This window comes from Channa argus, chromosome 7, assembly GCF_033026475.1.
Source record: "Channa argus isolate prfri chromosome 7, Channa argus male v1.0, whole genome shotgun sequence".
Classification (NCBI taxonomy): domain Eukaryota; kingdom Metazoa; phylum Chordata; class Actinopteri; order Anabantiformes; family Channidae; genus Channa; species Channa argus.
The window spans coordinates 28749192-28771527 of NC_090203.1; the positions used below are offsets into that span (position 1 = coordinate 28749192).

The window sequence follows — 22336 nt, forward strand, 5'->3', positions numbered from 1 at the left end:
GACACAGTATTTTAGAGAAGCTGATATACAAAATGGGAACAGACTTTTTATCTCAATTGATTCATTGATTTGCAGAAGAAAATCTTAATGGATCGTTAAACTTACACTGTAAAAAATTGTAATGTTCAGTCTTCATTATCAAATAAATAGTCACAAATTGGTTGGGTCACACCATGAATACTGTACGACCCATGGAATCAATGGGAGAAAAACACAACTATCATGCAGATATGGATTCACAGGCTTTACAATTACTGTATTTAAAGTTGAAGGTTTAGCTTATGAAGCCTACACTACAATACAGTGGGGTCAAAAAATTGTATCTACAGTATATTGTGTCAAATCACAAGGCCAAGAACTTACTGAATTATAGAGAAAAGCCAACAAATGGTAAATGGTCTGCACTTATATAGTGATTTTCTACCTATTGGCACTTGAAGTGCTTTACACTCCTTCTCATTCACACACACTGATGAGGGAGCTGCCAGCCAGCTAGCCAACTAAGTTGGGGTTCAGTATCTTGCTCAATCACACTTCAACATGTGACCAAAGTATCTGGGGATCGAACCAGCAACCAGGTCGACCACTCTACCTTCCTGCCCCTCAGTCGCCCCCAAATGTGTTAATGAATATATGATGGATAGGAAAAACTTAAACAGGAGCATGTTCAAAAGCACCAGGGTCAGAGTGAGTGGCCTTCTGTCTGAACCTCTAAGATGAGTAGATGTGTTACTGATTAGCCATAAAATTATGACCACTGAAAGATGCCCATTGTAATAATACATTGGGCACCTGGAATGGGTGATATAGTGGGCAGCAGATTAACATTTCGTCCCCGAAGTTAATGTGTTTTAACGTGAAAGCATAAAACATGGGCAAGCATAAGGACTTGAGCAACATTGACAAGGGTCAAATTGCGATGGCTAGACAAATAACTCCAACCATTGCAGCTCTTGCTCTTGCCTTTGCAGCTCAGAAAACTGCAAAGGCTACCCTATATGATACGATCCAATAGAAGAGCTGCTTTAGCTCGAAGTGCTATAAAACGTAATGCTTTCCATTACAAAGTTTGAAATCACACAGTGTAATGAAGTATGTTGCTTATGGAGCTGTGGTCAGGGTCCCTATGCTGACCCATGTCCAAACACCAAAGGCACCTATCATAAGGCATGGAGGACTTTTTTTTTTGTTCTTTCAGCTTATCCCGTGAGTTCTGGGTCGGTGTATAGTTCAGATGTTCTTCCTGACACAACCCTCCCCAATTTCTACTGGGCTTTGACCGGCACTGTAATGTTAGGGATGGGAATGGGCTGTTAGGGGTTCAGTGTCTTGCCCATTGACTTCAACATATAGCCGGGACTAGGGATCGAACATAATGAAGATGCTGAACTCTTTTGAAAAAATACCAGAGAACACCTTCAAAGGTCTTGCGGGCTGCAAGATCTCTGGTATTTTTCAATGGATCAGAGTTGTTTTTGCGACTCTTCTCTCTTCTTTTTATAGAGAGTGTGGGACAACATTGCTGAATGAGTCCCAATAATTTTGTATTGTCTGCAGGGGACTGAAACTAAGTTTAAGTAAATAAACTTGTAGCCATTCTTTACCTGCTGTCATACTGCTGTCTCTCAAGTTTTTAGAAAAAAATAGTTAGCAGAGTTAACTGCTAACTATTTAGCACTCTAATAGTGGAAAACATTTCATCAGAACTAAGTATCATATCATGGCCTAGACTCAAGCTTCCTAATTTTTTTTTAATGGGAGTTAATGGCTCTAAATCACTTTATGGAAACTGGATCAGTTTTATCCAACACACATCAACACACATCTAACACATCAAGACCCCGATCTCTATAAGCCCACCCTACGCATTTGGCCCTGCTTCCCTTTTTGATAAGTGGCTTACAGACTGCTCTTGATCTGAGACTTTTGGACCCCATTTTACAGTCATAATGTAAGTGTTACAGTCATTGGGCCAATGACAGCTGGCTGGATTGCCAGTCTATCACAGGGGCACAGAGAAACATACACAGACAGACAACCATTCACACTCACATTCACACCCAGGGCAATTTTAGATTTACCAATTAACCTAACATGCATGTTTTTGGACTGTGGGAGGAAACCCACACAAGCACTGGGAGAACATGCAAACTCCACACAGAAAGGCCAAGGCCGGGAGAGACCATCTCTAGTGAAGCATGGCAGTGGCAGCATTATGGGAACGGGTCAGAATGGTAAATGGTCTACACTAACATATCGCTTTTCTACCTTAACGCTACCCAACGCGCTAATGGTCAGCTGCATTTACCATTAGTAACAACGTTGGGGTTCAGTGTCTTGCTCAAGTACACTTTGACATGTGACAGATGAAGCCTGGAAATTAAGCAACCCTGGATATGATAGACAACTACTCTAACAGCTGAGCCACAGTCAGCCAAGACTAAGAGAAGGAGGACTGTAGCCATGCCTGAGATGGTTCACCTGTCAGTATGACCATGATCCAAAGCAAATGGCCAAGGCAACCCTCATATGGCTTCAGGACAAGTCTATGACTGTCCAACCAAAGCCCAGACATAAACCCCAAGAGAACACCTTCAGGGACCAGAAGAGTCTGAGAGGACGTGTCAGGAAGAATAGGATAAACTGCCTAAATCCAGGTGTGAAAAGCTTGTAGAGATTTGTAATTCTACAGAGTAGTGAAATAAGAGAATGAATGCTAAATAAGTAATTTCATATTTAAAATTTTACTAGGAAAACTCTTTAGAAATGTTTTTTTAGATTTAAATTATAAATTATTGTGTGTAGATTAATAGGGAAAAATTGCAATATTTTCCAACAATGCAGTAAAATGTGAAATATGTCAACTGAATTGTAAATGCATAATTCAATTCACTTCAACTTTATTTATATAGCACCAATTCACAACAAAGTCATCTCAAGGCACTTTACATAATAAATTCTATAAAGATATGTAGAGAAAACCAAACAAATCCCCCTTGAGCAAGCTCTATGCAACAAGGAAGAGAAAAAACCTCCAGCAGAAGCAGGCTCAGGGTTGGTGGCCATCTGCCTTGACCAGTTGGGGTGAGAGGATAGTGGAGAGAGAAAAGACAAGAGCAACAACATGCACCAAAACACTGGGCAGGTTGGTAGGACCAGTATCTGCGCACTGGAAAACACACAGCTCCAATGCCGGAGACACCTGCAGAAAGGGACAGAGAGACGGAGACAGTAAGCGAGAAAGACAACTACGGGAGAAAAAAAGAAAAAATATGGCGGTCACAAATAAATATGGGGTTACAGGAGAAGGAAGAGAGGAGGAAAGTAGCTCAGTAGATCGGGGGGGTGAAGCCTATAGAAGAATGACTAACTATAGGCTTTATCAAAGAAGAAGGTTTTAAGCCTAGACTTAAAGTAGAGAGGGTGTCTGCTTCGCAAATCTGAACTAGGAGCTGGTTCCACAGGAGAGGTGCTTGATAGCATAATCATTTCAGACATTATCTTAACTGGGATGTGTGTACTACAGGGTTACAGTTATGTCAGTGTTCACCAATAATTGGCAAAAAGGGGCCTAGTGACTCAGTGGTAGAGCATTTGGTTGGGATGCAGAAGGCCACAGGTTCAAATTTCACCCCAGCCACCAAGCACCACCGTGGTGCTGGTCCCGAGCCCCGATTAAAAAAATGGGATTGTTGCGGCATTAAGGGCATCCGGCATAAAAACACATGCTAGAACAACAAGCTTCTGCTTGTCCCTTCAGTTGTTGCAAGGGCTTTCTAGGCATTGATTGATTATTGACATTAATAATAATAATAATAACTAATAATAATAACTATCACTGACAAACATTATTATTATCAATGTTAATGTTATTATTAACGGTTAGTTATTATTATTAATGTTTATTAGAGGCTATATAATATGATCCCCTTTTATAAATAAATCATAATTGGAATGTTGATAGTACATTATGTGTGCAGGTGTGTTCTCAGCTTTAGTCATGTAGGTTGTCTTAATATAAGAAACCTAAAGTGACAAACAGTTGGGCGGCCTTCAAATTATTTAAATTATTTTTATTATTATTATTATTATTATTATTTTTAAATAATTAAATGTAGTGACACATAAATGACTAAAACACAAAACTTACTCAACATTCTAAAATTTTAGATTCAACCTCTAGGCCTGCAAAATTAAAAGACAATGAGCCATACAGTGTATCACAGTAAATCTTTATTTCTAGTGTAGACAATGCACAGTGCTCATCTTGGCACTCCCTTTGTCTTACAAGATGTCCACTTGTTTCTTTGAACTGTTGAAAGTCCACAATCAAAGTGAGACAACATTACAATTGTTTCATGTTTGGACAGCATCCTTCAGTTTTGAGATGATCCCTGTGAAGACTCTTAAAAGCTGTTGCTACACTGGGGTAAATCACATCAGATACATAGTCATCAACATCAGGTTAGAGGTTCGTGTTGTTTGATGGCCAAAACTGTGCCTACATCAAACAGATATGCTGACATTTAAGTGAACAACTGTTTCCAATCCACAATATATAAGTGGTATGAAACATCACTTTTAACACTAGTTATATAAAGACCTTATGGCCTAAAATTAGAATAAAATGTAAGGATGAGATACATTTAAGTACTAAGACATATACACTTTCACCTATTCAAAATATGCTGCTAAATGCTATGAACCAGAGATGGGTTTAATAAAGACAGCTCAGCAAGACACAATTTTATGTGAGAGTCTGTGTCCAGTCTAACAACCTAACCAGGGTGAAGTTTGATAAAATATGATTAATAAATAATTCTGGGCCCTTTCTTTAGGTTTTTGCAAGATATGCATTCTATAGTGTTATTTGTGCCTCATCCATTAACCACAGGGGAACATTGAAAGTGCAATTCTTGTGCATTGTCTCACAGTCTACAACAAAAGTTATTAGTGAGCTCTGATGGATGATAGAAAATATGCATACTTATGTTTCAATTCTTTACATAATACTTTTTCTACAAAATATTATTACAGTTTTTCTGTGTTAAAAATATTTCATATGTGCTCAGAATTGAAACAAATTCAACAACAAATTCCTTTATCATTTTCAGCAGATGAAATGCAGTTGTTGTAGAGTTGGGTTAGCGGGTAATATATGAACTAATGCATCTATAGTCTGGCCAACTTTAAATGATCCCTAAGATGCACATAAATCTATGAAAACCTAGTAAGTGGGAGTGCCCTTGTGGTCCAAAGGGTTGGGGCACATGCCACATGGCCCAAACATCTGGGGTTTGGGTCCAGCTTGGGACCTTTGCTGCCAATCTGGTCCCCTCTCTGTCCTATGTTTTTCTGACTCTTTATGCTCTATGCTGGTGTCTTTTAGAGGCAGAAATGCCCCTAAAAGTCTTAAAAAATAAGATAGTAAGTGGTTGAAGCTGTTTTTTTAAAGCCTACTTGCAGTTATTGTGTTTGACCTAGACATGACAACTGACCAGACAAAGACCAGGTACATCTGGAGGGATATTTTTCCATGGTAACTTCAGTCAGCCGTACTAAACTACTTGTGAAATGTGCCTAACATGTTGAGTAAGCCTAGTTTAACAGGCTTCATCAAACACCTCCCTGGGGAAAACAAATTAATATTTCTGGAAAGACTTGAAAGGGTTGCTGATGATCACCTAAAACCTGAGTTCAAGTTTGTATGATACTACAAACTGTGCAATCTCTCATTGAGAACGAGTTGTGAATAGTTTCACAGCATCACAGTAAAAACTGGCACATCATTTTGGCAATATGTGCTATGCAGCACATAGCACTTTTTTGGAATTATTATCTCACTACTATAGTACATACTAGTGCAATATTTTTCAGACAAGAGACTACTCCGACTATTTGGCAGCATACACAAAGTGTGTTTATAGAGAATCTTCATAAATATCTTAAATCATAACTTAATTTTTGTCAGTTTATGCTTAAATGTAAAAATCTACAGAGATGGATTCATAAAAACAAACTAAGGCACAAACACACCACATCTATATATACCTACCCATGCACAGTTTCACACACAAAAGACACACACGTGCTCAAACTGATTCAAATGTGTTTGCACATATAGTATGCAATGACTTACTTAAATTGATATTGTGTGTGTAGAGAGAGAGAGAGAGAGAGAGAGAGAGAGAGAGAGAGAGAGAGAGAGAGAAGATCTATATCTATCTATAGCTATATAGATATATATATAGAACCATATCAAAGCACTTAAAGGTGCTGTCAGTATTGCATAATACTGTAAATTAATGTTAATGCCAGCCCATACTCCTCAATGGCTCCTGAAAACACGTTCCAATGCACTGGGCAATGTACTTTCCCCCACTTCTTCTCCTATTAGAGCTTTATTCATTCAGTCTTTATGAAATGGAAAAATAAATTCACTGTAAAATGTATCTTGGCAACTCATTTACATGCCAACCCAAGTTTTGTTTTTTAACTTTGTATGGCTCTGTATGGCATAGTTGTATTTTTTTTTTTTTGTTTGATAATGTTTTAATTGTGAAATAATGATTTAATCTGCTGATCAGCAGCTTGCCAATGACTGCTCGTCATAATAGTACTTATAAGCCATATTTGTAATTCAAAATTAGCTTTGCTGTGCATGTGTGAAGACAAGGTCAAAAACTTTGTGTATAAGAGAAAAAAAAGTAAGCCAGCTGCTAATAAATACAAGGATAATGTAATATGGATAATTTTACTTTTCTTGACATTGTATATATACAATGCGTGCAGTAAAATTATCTTCATTTATGTATAAATAGGGTCAGATCTTTATATGAGACATAATGGGGAACTTTCTAGGTGAATTATTTGTTATTAATTCAGATTTTGCTAGATTTACAAATGAATGTGTTGCTCTTGTCTATATTAAATAGTAATTCAACTACTGTAACAGTGTAAATTGGAAGCCCCAAGCTTATTTCAAAAGCTGAGCAGAGTCACAAGTCAGCAAACCTGGAGTTGAAAGCAGGTTTGAGGCATGGGTTATAACAATGTAACTTATAAAAAAGCATGCGAACATTTCAGATTGCTATTCCCAAGACCCATTGGGTGTAATACAAATTCGGTTGCATTAGCAAATGATCTAAATGGTCATGCTATCTAAAAGACCTCATAGTGTTTGGTCTTTGGATCTTGTGGATATGGTAATATCATCCCAATAGACCACTTCGATCTCAGAATGCAGGCCTACTTGTGGTTCGCACCATTTCCAAAGGTAGAATGGCAGGCAGAGCCTTTAGCTATCAAGCCCCTCTCCTGTGGAACTATCCTTCAGTTCAGATTCAGGAAGCAGACATCCACTTTACTTTTAGGAAAAGGCTTAAAGCCGTTCTCTTTGATAAAGCTCATAGTTAGTTATGGTCATGCTGCTCACCCAAGCCAATCAAGGCAGATGGGCACCCACCCTGAGGCTGGATCTGCTGGAGGTTTCTGCCATTAAAGTGAGTTTTTCCTCTCCCATGTTGCAAAAGGCTTGGTCAAGGGGGATTTGTTGAGTTTTCTCTACATATCTTTATAGTCTTGACTTTAAAGATATTTTATAAAGTGCCTTGAGATGGCTTTGTTGTGAATATATGTATAAAGTTGAATCAAATTGAATAGTTTCAGCATAGTAATTACTGACCTAACAAAGGCAGAAAAATTAGTTTGGTTTTAACGACGGGGACAGTTTCAGCAAGTTAACCCAATATCTAAGGCACGTTTTGGGCTGTTGTCTCAGCGGACGTATCAGCCATTGTTTTCAGCCCTCATGTGAAGACCAACTGGTGTAACGAGTTAAATCCCCTGAACAAAAAAACCATATGACACTTTTTTAATCTTCTTCATCTGCCAACGTTGAAATATCATGTCATCAGCGCCATCAGGATTACTGCAAAATGATGCAGCAAAAGTACTGACTAGAATTAGCAAGAGTGATCATATTTCTCATATTTCTTGTTCAGTGGCTTCTTCTCATTGGCTTCCCATAAAATCTAGAACATAATTTAAGGAGGGGCTTAAATTATGTATGTATAGACATACAAAGCCCTTACTGGTCAAGCTCCATCATATTTGAAAAACCTCATACTATCATATTATCCAATCAAACCCATTTGATCCCAGAATGTTGGCCTACTTGTGGTTCCTAGAGGTTCCAAAAATGGGTGGCAGAGGCTGTAGCTTTCAATCTCCTCTCCTGTGTAACCAGCTCCCAGTTCAGGTTTGGGAAGCTAAACCCTGTCAACCGTTAAGAGTAGCCCACAAAGCTGGCAACCACCTGGCCCTTCTTCCCACCTGGAATTGCAAAACGGACATCTTAGTCACGTTATTGGGATCACTGCTTCATTCAGCTCCCTATTTTTCTCTATAGATGTTCACTTACTCCTATACCACTATTAACTTTCTGCCACAACCTCATGTCTATAAATCCTAAACAGTTTTCAACCCTAACCCCATTACAGTTCATCATTCTTGACACAGACAAAGCCACTGGTAGGTTCTGCAATACAATTTCAAACTGTCCCTGTCTTCCAGATCTGCTACTGTCTTAGATCTTAATCCCTGACAGGATCTGTGATGAACACACCTTGCCCAAGAGTTCTGAGAGGAAGTGGCACAAGCCCAAGACTTCATCTGCTCTTGCTATCAGAGTTTGCTTGCATCTTTTTCTCACAGCCTTACCAGGCAAAAACTGAACCACCTTAATTTCAACCAGTCTGCCTTCAAGGGTTTCTGCCTGTCCCTCTGATGACTCTGCTTGGATGAGGGAAAGACATCTTTAACTCAACCTCTCTAGAACTTCAAGATAAAGGTTCTAGTTTTCCAGCCAAACCCTTAATACAACATCTGTGTCATCTACTACATCTGCATCAACAAAAGGTCTTTAGTGATTGTCCCCACTAAGTCTGCCAAAAATCTGGTGGCCATCATTGACTTGGCGTGAAGTAACTGAGCCTAATTGACCACATCTCTTCCGCCTCTAAGGCATGCAGATTTGGTCTCTACAACATCAGGAAGATGTTGTCGTCTCTCAATATGCAGCGAAACTCATTGTGCAGGTACTGGTCATATTTTATCTTGATTACTCCATTGCCCAGCTGACAAGGCTACAATCAAGCACAATCAAACCCCTCCAGATGATTTTTGATCAGCCAAACAACACTTCACGCCAAGCTTCAGATCCCTTCACTGGCCTTCCGAAGGTAGCTGCCCACATAAGGTTTGATGCACTCACTTTTTCCTAGTCAACAGCATCTACCTGCCTGAACTCTCTCATGCAGGTCTATAATCCCTCCTACCAATTGAGCCATGCAATACTGACTGCAACTTTAAATTGTTTGGAGCAGAAAACCAAAGGAACATTAACTAAACAGATGCCAGTTATGTCTGAATATTCCTTCTAAAAAATGGATTGGTATACACTTAATGATAACATTTTCATAAAGGGTTCTTTAGTATCATTGGATTACAAGGCCTCACCGAAATCTCAACCTGTGGGTTAAGGGCAAAGCTGAAGGCAATGAGACCAAAACACTTACAGAGTAATTCAATTACAGGGATGTTGGAAGGCCTGAAAACTATACAGTGGTTTCATTCTTCCAGGGACCAGTCCGTATATTTCCTGTGGGATCTGAACCAAACAGGCCATCTTCCTGCAGACTCCTGTTTCGACCAATGGTGCCTCGTCGGTTCATGGTAACGTGCTGCCGAGGCAGTGTATTTCTAGGGAAACCTTTCTGTTCCATCTCTGCACAAAAATGATCTTTTCCTTCTACTGTCTTTGAATTGCAGCTGTATGCATTGGGGTCTTTCTGATATTGCAAGTTGATTGTATCAGGTTTCTCACAACAGCTTGGGGTGGAAGAGTGATCAGCTGAGCTGTACAAGTGCCACTGGCAGGTGTGGACTCCATGAGAAGGCAGGAGGAGGCTATTACAGGAAGTTATGCTGTCATGCATGTTGTGTGCACGGCTGTGGCAGGAAGTCCCTGACTCTTGTACACTGTGACAGGAGGTCTGACGTTGCAAGCTGTGGCAGGAAGCAAGCTGCTTATCCAAGTGAGGACTGAGGCAAGGAATGTCAGTGTCTGGGAGCGGGCTTTTAGAAACTAATGGTGATCCTTCAAGGTGGTGCATAGCATGAGGGCTTTCCAGGTAAGAACCATGCACATTACCATCCATACTTGTGGAAGTCATGTGAGATCGATATTCTTGGAGGCATGGGTGTGTGCGGTTGAAGGACCGTGATTTTGTTTTGTCGGCAAGGTGGCTCAGTAAGGGCAAACAAGGACGCTCATCAGGAAGCTCATCAGGAAGTGACTGTGGACGTGGTGAAGGCACTGGCTCAGTAAGTGGTGAGATGGGGGTTGTAACAGGACTAACCACAGCCACACAGCATGGACCTGTTTGGTTGGATGTGGGGCTCTGAGAAGGTGGTGTGATTTTGTGGTACAAACTTTGCACAGGATAAGAAGACAGCAGTGGCTGCTTGCCTGAACATGGGGAGTTGTGGTGGCAGTGTGGCTGATGTAGCTCCGTCTTTTGTCTCTGTCCATCCCCATTTCCATCCTCAGTCATGGACTTAGAGGGGTAACAAGCCCACCAGCGGTGCCATATGTCATCACGTTTTGCACAATGTTGAATCAGAAGAAAGAGTCCCAGAGTGACACAAAAAGCCCCATAGAGGCAGCTGAATATCATATCCAGAAAATGTCCCATTGATACTGCCAATGCCCCCAGAGCCCAGGTAGCAAGGAAAAGAAAGAGGGTAAAAGCTGTTCCCCGGAGCTGAGATTTAAATGAGTGCTCATTGACCAGGACTGATACACCTGTAGCAAATGCCGGACAGTCCCCACCAGAACCAGAACCTCCACTTGTCTCTTTGTGGCAGTGATGGTTTGTCTCACTAGATAACTGCTGCTGCTCTTCAGTCAGAATTCGCAGCTCATACTTCCTCTCAGGGTGGCGTTTGAGTTGAATGTAGGTACACAATAAGTACACAGATGTGACTAAAAGCAGAAGACTTATGGGAGCGTAGAAACCTCCCAGACTTGATTCCCATGCCATCCAGCAACTGAAAAACCAGTGAGAGACATTAACATTTGTTGTGTTTACCAATCAATAAAAATGTGATTGCTGAGAAATAATGAGTACTTACTACAAAGCATCATCCCTGCTACCATAGTTATCCATACCAAATGCTGTTGTTACTCCAACAATTATGAGAGGGATTCCATTGCTCGCAAGATAAAATCTATAAAAAATAAAAAATAAAGAAATAAATATAAATGTATGTATATGCATATTTTGAATGAAAATTTGACTATATGAAATGAATCTTGAGAAAATTGCCTGAAAATATCAATATTGCTATTGAAAGTCTGAGTATATGGAACAAAAGTCAGAATATTTTGAATAAAAGTCTGGATATGTGGAATGAAAGTACAAATATATCAATTGAAGCTTGAGCATATGGAACCAAACTCTGAATATATGGAATGTGACATAACTATATTATAAACTTTTCATTTGGCTTTATTACATTTGGCCTTCCACAATGAAACAGTAAATATACATTGTGTTGTACACAATAAATGTACCCATTGTGTTATTTCATCATTACTCAGGATCACTGCCACTCATGCCATTGCAAACATTACACATTTAAAATAAAAAGATGGTGCCAGTTTCCATATATTCTGTATATTCAAACTTTCGCTCCATATATTCAGACTTTTATTGAAAATATTAACAATTTTAGTCAAGATTCTCAAGTTTCACTCCATATACCCCGAATTTTATTAAATATATTAATTTTCCTGTTCAATTTTATCCCAAATTATTTCCTGAATGGCATGCCATAGTATGTGTGCGTGTGTGTGTGTGCGTGTGCGTGTGCGTGTGTCTATAAAGTATAGATGCTGGCTTGGAGATTTTGAAGGGTGACAGGTTTGGACAGCAAGACAGATGAAAATCTAACTGGATCAATGCACAATTTGTCTTATTAATTAATTTAATTAAATTGATTTCTGATTTTACCCATCACTCTATACACAATAGCTCATGATGACAAAGTTAAAACATAATTTTAAACTTGTTTTTATTGTGGTCAGGTTCTTCCTGATTGATTTAATTTTCCTGCACATGTACAGTAAATGGTCTGCACTTATATAAAGACTTTTTTTTACCATATTGAGACCTGAAGCACTTGCTTCACATTAACCTATTCACACACAAAATCAAACACCAATGATGGCACTTGCCAAGCAAGGTGCTGGCCTGATTGCCAGGAGCAACGTTGTTTTCAGTGTCTCGCATAAGAACATTTTGACGTATGTACAGGAAGAGCTTGGGAATGAACTGCCAAACCTGGGCTTGAATAGAATAAAATAGAATATATTTTTATTGAAATTTATCTTAGATTTAGTGCTGGTATAGTAGCTGCTTCAAAAATCAAATCCAAATAATTAACAAAACAGCAAAATAAACATTGGCTATGCTTATTGCACACAACCCAGGCCTTAAAATCCACACATACAGCCCTGAAGGCAATTTAAAAGTTGAATAGAAACAGGTATGAATGAGTAACAGGTATGAATGAGTTGGTTCCTAGAATGTGTCTAAAACTTCAGTGGAGTCTATCTGTGGCAAACTGAATTAAGATACACACCTGTGTCTATAAGGTCCACACAACAAACACTGCATACCAAGACAAAAGACAATCCAAGTTTAAGGAATTCTCTCTAGACCTTGACAGTGATGTTCTGTAGTGAGGAAAGTTAATGGTATAAAGTTAATGGTATAAAACAATATCTCTATTGTTCTATTCTCTAAGTTTTGAATGTTCTCGGGTGTAGAAGTTGAGAATGGTCATGGATGCTGTTATCTTTTTTTTGCCACTATGTCATCATAATTGTATAATTATCTTATTATCTCTAGATAAACAAGTCAAATTCTCAGAATAAAGGGCTGTCTCAGCTTCCAACTAATGCCTTATTCTCTAGTTTGTGTAATAAAAATGTGATTTTGCTATGGTTCAACAGTGGATGGGCTATTTGATGATTGTGTAAATGTTTGCACTAGTGGTAAACATATAACATTACTTAGATTAACAACCCTGATCCCTTCCTGTTTGCCATATTCTTGTGGTGCTGAAAGAGCAGTCAGTTTTCTTATTCTGGCATTATTGTAAACTCTAGGTGCATGTCCATACATGTTCTGCTCCTCACAGCCTGTGGCCAGCACCAGCGTCCACACATTGATGTGTCACACAAATATCTGTTTACCATCTTACAGCTTACCTGAGGATGGTTGGTTTGGAGCCAGTCTGGCCTGGCTCATTCCTATCCTGCACCTGAACTGGGTCTTTGGAAACATCTTTACATAGGTTTCTAGCAGTAAATGTCAGCCACAGCATGGTAGATAAAGACGCATAATGAAGCACAATGCCAACCTAACACAGATAAAGATGTAAGCTGATATTAAAAGTGATTTATTTAGATTTATAATAATGTTTTATACATGAATCACAACAGCACAAACTCATCTTATTTTTTGCATCACTCTGCTAGCTAAATATTACAATGTGATGCCAAAATAGTGGCTAACGACTGAATAAATAAGAATGGCAAGCAAATGAACAGGTCCAGCATTACAACATGTCAAATGAACAACCTTTTGTATGCTTTTAATAAATTCTGTTTGCCTTAGTGCAATGAACTCCTTGCCTATTGTGATGCCTATTTAGACATGAAATCCATTAAGGAAAGTGTTCTTTTTATTACACTGAATCTCATAACCAGTTTGACTAAAAAAACTAATCAGAGTAAAAATGAATAGGATATTTGCAGGCAATGTATTTTTAGCCAGAGAATTATGTGATGTAACCTTGCCAACCTAAGCAAAATAAGTAACCAAAAGTAATGGGATTCAACTTAGTGAACTGTATCCTTCATACATTAAAAAAGAATAGGAAAAACAACACTTACAATCTGACAAATAAAAGGTAAATTAATCTGATTGATGCCTCCAGCGAAAGCTCCAAATGTCAGTCCTACGTGAAAGAGGAAGTTGAGCAGTGTATGCCAGCCATTTCTGCTGATGCGGATCACACTGTAAAGAATGAAGAGAGGTAAAAGTTACAAAGATAGACACTATTTTACCTATTAGGTGGGTAAACATATCAAAAGATGCAGAGCAACTCCCTATGACCTTCTCTGTGCATCTCCATTAGCATTCTCAAAGCTGCATCTGTTATACTAGACATGAAACCATAAATGCTCATTCTGCCCTTAGCCTAGCTTCCACTTCTCTTTCCTATAACTTGAATGGGTCATCATTTTTATTCCTCTGTAGTTGCCACAGCACTGCACATCTCCCTTGTTCTTAAAAACTGGCAGTACACTTCCCATCCATTTAGGCATCCTCTCATTCTCCCAGATCATGTTAAACAAACTAGTCAGAAACTCCACTGCCACCTCTACTACACTTCCATACACAGGTGAGTCATCAGGATGAACTGCCTTTCCACTCTTCATCCTCTTCAACACCCTCCTCACTTCACTTTTTCTAATCTTTGCTACTTCCTGCCCACATCAGTCACCTTTACGTTCTCTTACTTTTCCTCATTCATCAACTCCTCAAAGTTCTCCTTCCATCTTCCATCACACTCCTCTCAATTGACTCCTGTCAATACATTTCCATCCCTGACTTTAATCACCCTAACCTGCTGCACATCCTTCCTATCTCTCTGCCTTGCCAGGATGTACACATCCTTGGGAAGGATCCTTTACTTTATAACCTAGCATACAAGTATTCCTGTATGGAAGTTGTTTGATGGTTTAAAATACAGGGTGGGAAGCGAAAACATTGCTCACTCTCAAACTAACCTGTCTGTTTTGAAAGTTCAAAATATGTCAGATGCCAGAGTCAGAGGCTGCTTTACTACTGATTGTTTACTGAGACACTGAAACCTTTACATCAACTGGTACCACTTATGTTGAAACACTTTTTTAAAAAGTATTCTTCTCACCTGTGGTGAACAATATAGGTTATAATGGAGATGAGCAGACAGAGCAGCATGACTGCAGTGCAGGCATACACCACTGGATGCAGATAATCCCCAGGGTATGGTGGGAAGGACAACACTCTCTTTAAATCCTGCAGAATGACACGAGTTTGAAAATAGGATCATGAAAGGTAGTTAAGCTTTCCCTTTTCAGGAAATCTAAAAGTTTAAGATCTTATTTGCAAGAAAGTTATTTGCAGGAAATAGTTTTTGTGAGACATGCAGAGAGCAATAACAGACCCTTGTACAATAAAAAAAAGTGCAGAATGATTTGAGCTGCTTAATGAGTGGCCACTGTAGCTTACCGTGTCCACCAACATACAGTTTTAGCAGACAGCTTGTTAAAAGAAACCTTACCCAAGCAAATAACTTTGCTGTCCGCACTGCTGCCATTGACCATCGGGATTTATAGGATTTAGCCTCACTTATGGTCACTAGTCAGAATAACAACATAAAGGCTAGAGACTTAATGCTGGAGGTTGGAATGTGCTGTTTTTTTCAAAAGCCCAGCACAATTACTCAAGGCTATTACAATTACTCATGTTAGTAGGAGTGCATTAAAGAAATCTCCTAACAGGGTCCATAAGCATACGCTGTGTCAATAAAAAATTAAATCCCCTGTCCATCTCCCAGTATAAAATATATACAGTAAGCTAAATTACACTTTTCTGTTATTATATTTAACGCATTGCTATTGCTCCTTAAAAGTTTGAAATGACATCAACAAAGTATTAGAATTTAAAACATTTTGAAAGCATATATCTATATTTGAAGCTGTTTTTATTGCTTTAATAAAGCTAATCTAAATTTAATGTAAATTATCTCATTTTGCCTAACATTTAGGGAAAAAATTTAGTTGTGCTACTGCCTCACTGCACTGACATCACTGTCTTAAAACAACTAATTGCAAATCATTAAATATGCACAACATAGTCACTGGTATTTTGGTATCTCCTGTAGCATAAAATCAAATACAGTGCATCCGGAAAGTATTCACAGCACTTTAACTTTTTCCACATTTTGTTATGTTACAGCTTTATTCCAAAATGGATCAAATTCATTATTTTCCAAAAATTCTACAAACAATACCCCATAAAAATGTGAAAGAAGTTTGTTTGAAATCTATTTAGCAATAATATTAAAAAAACAAAGAAAAAAATCACATGTACATAATTATTTACTGCCTTTGTTTCTACTCAAGGATGTGTCCTTTAATATAAACATCAGATAAAAGTTAAAAAAATGGCCATTACTACAAAATGGTAATACATTGCCAAAGAACTTTATGAAAACCACAAAATATGAAAAAATTAGGATTCTGTGAATGCATGATATTTACACAACTGCCATATCTAAATGGATTTAGACAGTATGGTTTGATTTATTTTCCGTCCACACTGTGAAGCACAACCCGATGATTTTTAAAATATTTGGCTGAATCTGGGCAGATAATATAACTCAAAATACTTAATTCAACCTGATTCTTTATCAGCACTCATATAGCCAATAAAATAAAAGACTCTTTGGTAGCCATTCTTGTGTCCAAATATTTCTGGAGCCATAAATTTGGGGGTCTATAAAAATGAATGTAATTCTTATTGTGTAAAAAGTCATTCACCTAATATTTTTAATTTTGTCATTGGCAGGATATTTGCCTACCAGTTGGCACAGACATAAATCTCAATAATAGTGAATGTCCTCTGATTTTCCATATAAGAATTGTATTTAACAAAAACTATCTTTAATATTAACTAACATTCCTATCAACAAAGGACATTATACCAGCTATGTTTGTAGTACGTTGTGTTAAAACATGCTAAAACTACTGCTGTATCTGTGTCTGGCCGCACCTGTCTTTGATGCAGGTGTTAAAGGAGGACTGGCCAAAGACACAAATGGGAGTGACAAGTCATACAAGAGCAGTCATGTAATCTAAGGTGGGAAACACATGGAGGCACAGATCTAAGATTAGTTGACTCCAAGGCAAAGCTAACACCACTAGATCAAAAAGGCTGAGCTTTGTGTTGCTGTTTTTGCAGCCAGAATCAGGAAATACTTTGAGGGGTTGAGCAGTAGACAGCTGCACAGTGCTGGAAGCAATTTAACAAGATAGTTAGGGCTACCAAAGCTTTTTTGCCAACAGACTTGGAGAGATCCAAAACGCTGGACCAGTTGAAGACGTGTGGTGGATTCCAGGCAATCTCAACATTGCTGATATTGTAACAAGAGCAGCAGCGCCTAAAGTAAATGGTAAATAGTCGCTTATATATCGCTTTTATCCAAAACGTTTTACAATGTTGATTCCCATTTACACACCAATGGCGGTGGCTGCCATGCCAGGTGCTCACCTGACCCACAGAGAGCAACTTGGGTTCAGTTGGTTGGGCTCTTGCCCAAGCAAGACATGTAACCAGGAGCGGGGATTGAACCACTGACCCTGTGTCCATGGTCAACTGTCTTACCAACTGAGCTACAGCTGCCCAAAGACATAAGGGAGGAGTTGAGGTACCCTGTTGAGGAGAGGCCATTTGGTCTGAAAGTGTTGAAAAGTCTCTGTTTCAACCTGAATAAGAAGGGGATGCTTCATCGGTGTGGTAACTGGTATGTACACTGATTTTATGTTAAGAAACTCATTGTGTAAACTTAGGTTAAACCTGTAACGTTGGTGTGGGACTAGAGAGCCTATAATGCTGGTGGCTATAATATAATCTTACATTGTATTTTTCATGACTTGTCTTTACACATCACTATTTTGATGTGCAGACCTTTGGTCTGGCTTATGACGACAACTGTTTAAAAAAGTCCTAAAATTACAGAAATAAATGTATTTTTACAGTAGTTTTAAGTTTTTTAATTGTATAAAAACAAATTAACAAATCAACTTTTATATTAAGCATTATGCGATAAATAAAAAGTACATTTATTTTACTTAAACATTATTTTTTCTGCTTTCTTAGATTTGTATATATTTAGTTAAGTTTAAAGTCTAACATGGTTTTAATCTGTTTTATATTTTCTTTTATCTTTCAAAATAAAATTATTTTACAATCTTGATGATGTGTTAACATTTTATTGAAGTGTGTTTGATCATAACAATTTAAGAAACATATGTAAATTAACAGTGTTTTGCTGCTGAACTATTAGTGCTGTCATTTTACTGATCGTTTTGAATCAGAATAATTTAGAAAAAAAAATTATCAAAAAACGTTATCTGTGTTAAAACTAAAACCGATAATTTTAACACCATTAAAACAACATTAAAAAGTTTAAATTAGGTACTTTGCCTTTATTTTTTCTGTTCGTCAGTGTAGGTATTGTGAAATATTCAACTCATACTTTGGACCAATAATAATAGTTTATTTTAGGGTAGCCAATTGCTATGAAGTTCTCATTTGTAAAAGAGTAAGTACTATATGTACCATAAACCTGTTATGGAGTTGAGGGCTGTTGGGTCTAATGATATTCCATAGACTCTCTACACTATTATCATTTGTAAAACACTTAGTATAAATTATTATTGGGGTACTGCAGATACAGAAGATTTAAATACCTAAAGTTGCTCCTACTGTGCTAGTGGAACAGTGTTATGTCCAGTATTTCCTGCTAAGAACTGCATCAGCTTATCACAACCAGACACCTGTTCATCACATTGATGTGATTAGAGATGTAATACAACAAAAGACAAAACGACAGTTTCTTTTAAAGTCTCACCAGACCCTCTCGCAGCTGAGATTAAAGGACTTTTTGGTACTTTTTTTGTACTTTCAGTTGCCAGCAAATCCATGACAAATGTGTTTTATAAAATGGGAATCATTGCACTTTAAGTTAAATATACTACACATCAGTCATCCAAGCCAGCCTTAGAGAAAGTGACACATATACATCTTCTCGACAGGTCTAGCATTCTTTCCGTATTAAAAGATGAAACGTGCCTTCAAACAACAATTCAGCCATCTCTCTTTTACTGGAACCACACACTTGCATGTACATAATTCAAAATGAAGATTCATGTGGAGGCAGTAATCAAGCGCTAAGTTGGCTCCGTCTTTACGACAGTGTTCCAAGGCCTTGTATTTTAGAAACCCTGTTATGTTTTCCTCCTCTCATCTCTTTCTCTCTGGGAAAGCATGCTCACTCCTCGCACTCCACTGAGCAACCCATCCATTAGATAGAGCATGACTGATTAAATGCTCTGCAGATCCTGTAAAAAAATAAATAAATATAAATGCAGGCTTGCACGCTTGACAGCAGAGTCCTGTGCACAGAACTTACCTCAGATGACCAACCTATTTCACAATGTAAGATTTAGTAATTAGCCTTCTTTGTTTTAAATCTGATGGCTGTGCTAATGTGTTACAAGGTTGTTTTTAAGGCATCAGATCTTTTGACCAGTTTACAAGTGCATCAGGAATCACAGCTATAAATTACACACATATGTCTAGTTGGATTAAAGCACAGTACTGCAGAATAATTTGCTGCTTAAATGAGTCTACAGAGGGTAAATTATTTCCCCTGGTTTTGCTATTTCTGTAAGATATACATGCTTAATTGAGGATTTGTAATTGTGAGTATAGCACAAACCTCTCATCAGTAGAAGGGTCATCCTCAGCCAATTTTCTGGATATACCAGGGCTAATCAACACATTTTTAATCTTTGCCATAGTGACTCTATAGTGCTAAATGGTATCTCTGATTCAGAAGGAAAGCAAAAACAAAATATAGCCATCTAGGATAGCCATTACAACTAGGAATACTGAATACACACATAGTATGATGTAGCAGTCACGCACATAGTATAATGTGTGGCTAACTTTTACAGTTTTATTTTGTAATTTGTAATTTATTACCCCCCATTGGCTACAAATAAGTAATTTAACTTTGATTGAAAACCCTAAGACTTTTGTTACTTCTGATAAAGTGAAATTTATACTAGCTGAATGCACATTAAATATTGTGTTGATTAAAAAAATCATTGTTTTTCTATTTTTGCCATTTCAAAATGAGGGGAACAAGTGTTTGTGCCCAGGAATATACAATACTATGTGTGTATTCAGTATTCCTAGATGGATATGGACTTTATTGGTACCCAAAGCATTTTATACTGCTTCTCATTCACCCATTCGCATTCACAATCACACACACATTTACACACCAATGGGGGAGCTGGTCTGCAGCTGGCCTGCACTCACAGGTTGCACATCATCACATGACTGGAGGAGCTGGGACAAACCAACAACCCTTGGATTGGAGGATGAATGCTCTACCTCCTGCCCCACTACCAAGTAGCATCATTAGTATTAGTAGCCCAAGGAATGCACTGACAGTCAGGCTATACTAGTGACTCAAATAGAGGAAATACCAACACAGCATCACTCACACAACCACAGAGTGGCCAACTGCCCCAGAGCCCCAGATTCTTATGGTGTCTGCTCATCAGCTGGTCAAATTTGCAACTGTACACCTTTGCAACGAACTGTGAAGGGTCTGTGTCTAACCTTTTCTGTAACACTGACAGTCAGACATTCACAGTGAGTTCACGCCTGAAGCAGAGTAGGGTCAAACTCTGAGTAACAGATTCTAAAATATCCTGGCCAAGTGGGAAAAACACTGCATCATGTCCTCTAATAGACCTTCTGTCTCCAAACCCTGGGTGTGTAACATAGGTTTTCTTATAACAGTTCAGTTAAACGTGTTCAATAGACTACTATTACCAAATGACAAAAATCATCATCAGACACTTCATAAGGTCTACAAATACAATCTACAATTACCCCAATTATCCTTAAAGTTGTCCTTATAGTATGACTAGAATACACTGAACTGTATATACTGTATCCTAATTTCGCTGTTATGTTAATACTCTGGGCTACACTGTGAATAAAACACCGTGTAGACACAGACAATCTGCTCCCAGTAACTGGGACTAATAATGTTCACAACAGAAAAAAACAAATTTAATACCACGTTAAGAATTGGCATAATAAATTACCATGAGCATCGGTGGAGTTACACTACAGTTGTGAAGTTGTGTTTTATCTTGGTGGACCTTGCTTTCCTTTTACCAAGCGCCCTGCTGTACCATGTAGAGGATGTCGAATTCACCAGAGATGAGGGATCGGGTTCTTTTTCCAGTGCTCCAGGTGCAGCAGAAGGATGATCTGATCACAGAATATTGTCCAGCCAGTCGGCGCTCTTTCTCCAGCTTGGAGGCTGCACGAGCAGCTGTGACAAGCAGCCACGGCCTCTTGGTCCCGACTCCATCTGCACGGAGGAGCAGATCAGGGGGAATCCATGTGCATTGTGCAAGACTAATATGCCACTTTCTCGCTATTACTTTGCATCTTTGCAGCTTTTATGAAACACGAATGTTGTCAGCGGGGATGATGTCAGATCGCAATACAGCGGAAGATGCCTCAAAATCTAATGTTATTTTTCTGGTGACGCCAGCTAGAAGATTAAACTGTCAAGAGAATCGGCCATGGTCACGGTTCATCCGATACAACCACATAATTTCTTTAGCGTAAAGCCATGGCTAAGAATATGATTTCACTGTGCGTGTAGCTTCGGCTGTGATTTTGGCCCAGAAAATCAGCAATTATACAGGTAATGGATCACATGAATACAAATCTTATATAAAGGTATATTCGCAATATTCCGTGAGGAGAAGAAGCAGCATGAGTTACCTGCGGTGAAGTCTGGTCCTTTCACTCAATCCAGGTCAGTGGAAGCTGCGCTCTATTTGACACTATCGAAGTGCCGCATGTTACGTAGAGCAAGGGCGGAGGAACCCGGTTAAATAAAGTGGAGGCGGTGAAGGGTGTGACGTTTCATCTATCAGCTGATAGACTTATCAAACTGCCGCGGGTTGTGGACGCTTTGGTAACGATTCACGTTGAATGAGACTTTTGAGATATAGAAAAAGGCAATTTATTTAGAGATTTAACGTTTAATAGACTGTATTTAATCAGCGCTGAATATATATTACTTCACACATTACCTTATTTAATGTTATGTCACTAAATTAGCTGGATTCTAGTTACATATAAAACAAAATTTGCATGGACTTAATATGATATTTACAAGGAAGCATTATAATACCTATCCACTGGCTAAAAGGAAGTAGGAAGCTCAATATAGCCCCCTCTGAGTTAGACCCATGGAAATTGTTCCAGGAAGGCCTTCACTTCCATGTATGTAATTAGATAGTTATTCTGGTATCAACTGCATCTTT

At 38.4% G+C, this 22336-nt stretch overlaps 1 protein-coding gene across 4 annotated transcripts; it reads right to left on the reverse strand.

Annotated features, from left to right (window-relative positions):
• Positions 1 to 2883: 2883 nt before the first annotated feature.
• adgra1a (adhesion G protein-coupled receptor A1a) lies at positions 2884 to 21942 on the reverse strand. Of its 4 annotated transcripts, XM_067510204.1 has the most exons (8): positions 21789 to 21942; positions 21095 to 21366; positions 15070 to 15197; positions 14027 to 14150; positions 13340 to 13491; positions 11197 to 11292; positions 9579 to 11112; positions 2884 to 3202 (listed from the first exon to the last, which is right to left on the reverse strand). In XM_067510204.1, exons 2-7 carry the CDS (start codon positions 21101 to 21103, stop codon positions 9618 to 9620), a joined length of 2004 nt encoding a protein of 667 aa, XP_067366305.1. In that variant the 5' UTR covers positions 21104 to 21366; positions 21789 to 21942; the 3' UTR covers positions 2884 to 3202; positions 9579 to 9617. The 4 variants fall into 4 exon arrangements, with proteins under 4 accessions (XP_067366305.1, XP_067366307.1, XP_067366306.1 ...); XM_067510206.1 differs by lacking the exons at positions 2884 to 3202; positions 15070 to 15197 and having other exon boundaries at positions 4112 to 11112; XM_067510205.1 differs by lacking the exons at positions 2884 to 3202; positions 21095 to 21366 and having other exon boundaries at positions 4112 to 11112; positions 21789 to 21901.
• Between the last annotated feature and the right edge of the window lie 394 nt (positions 21943 to 22336).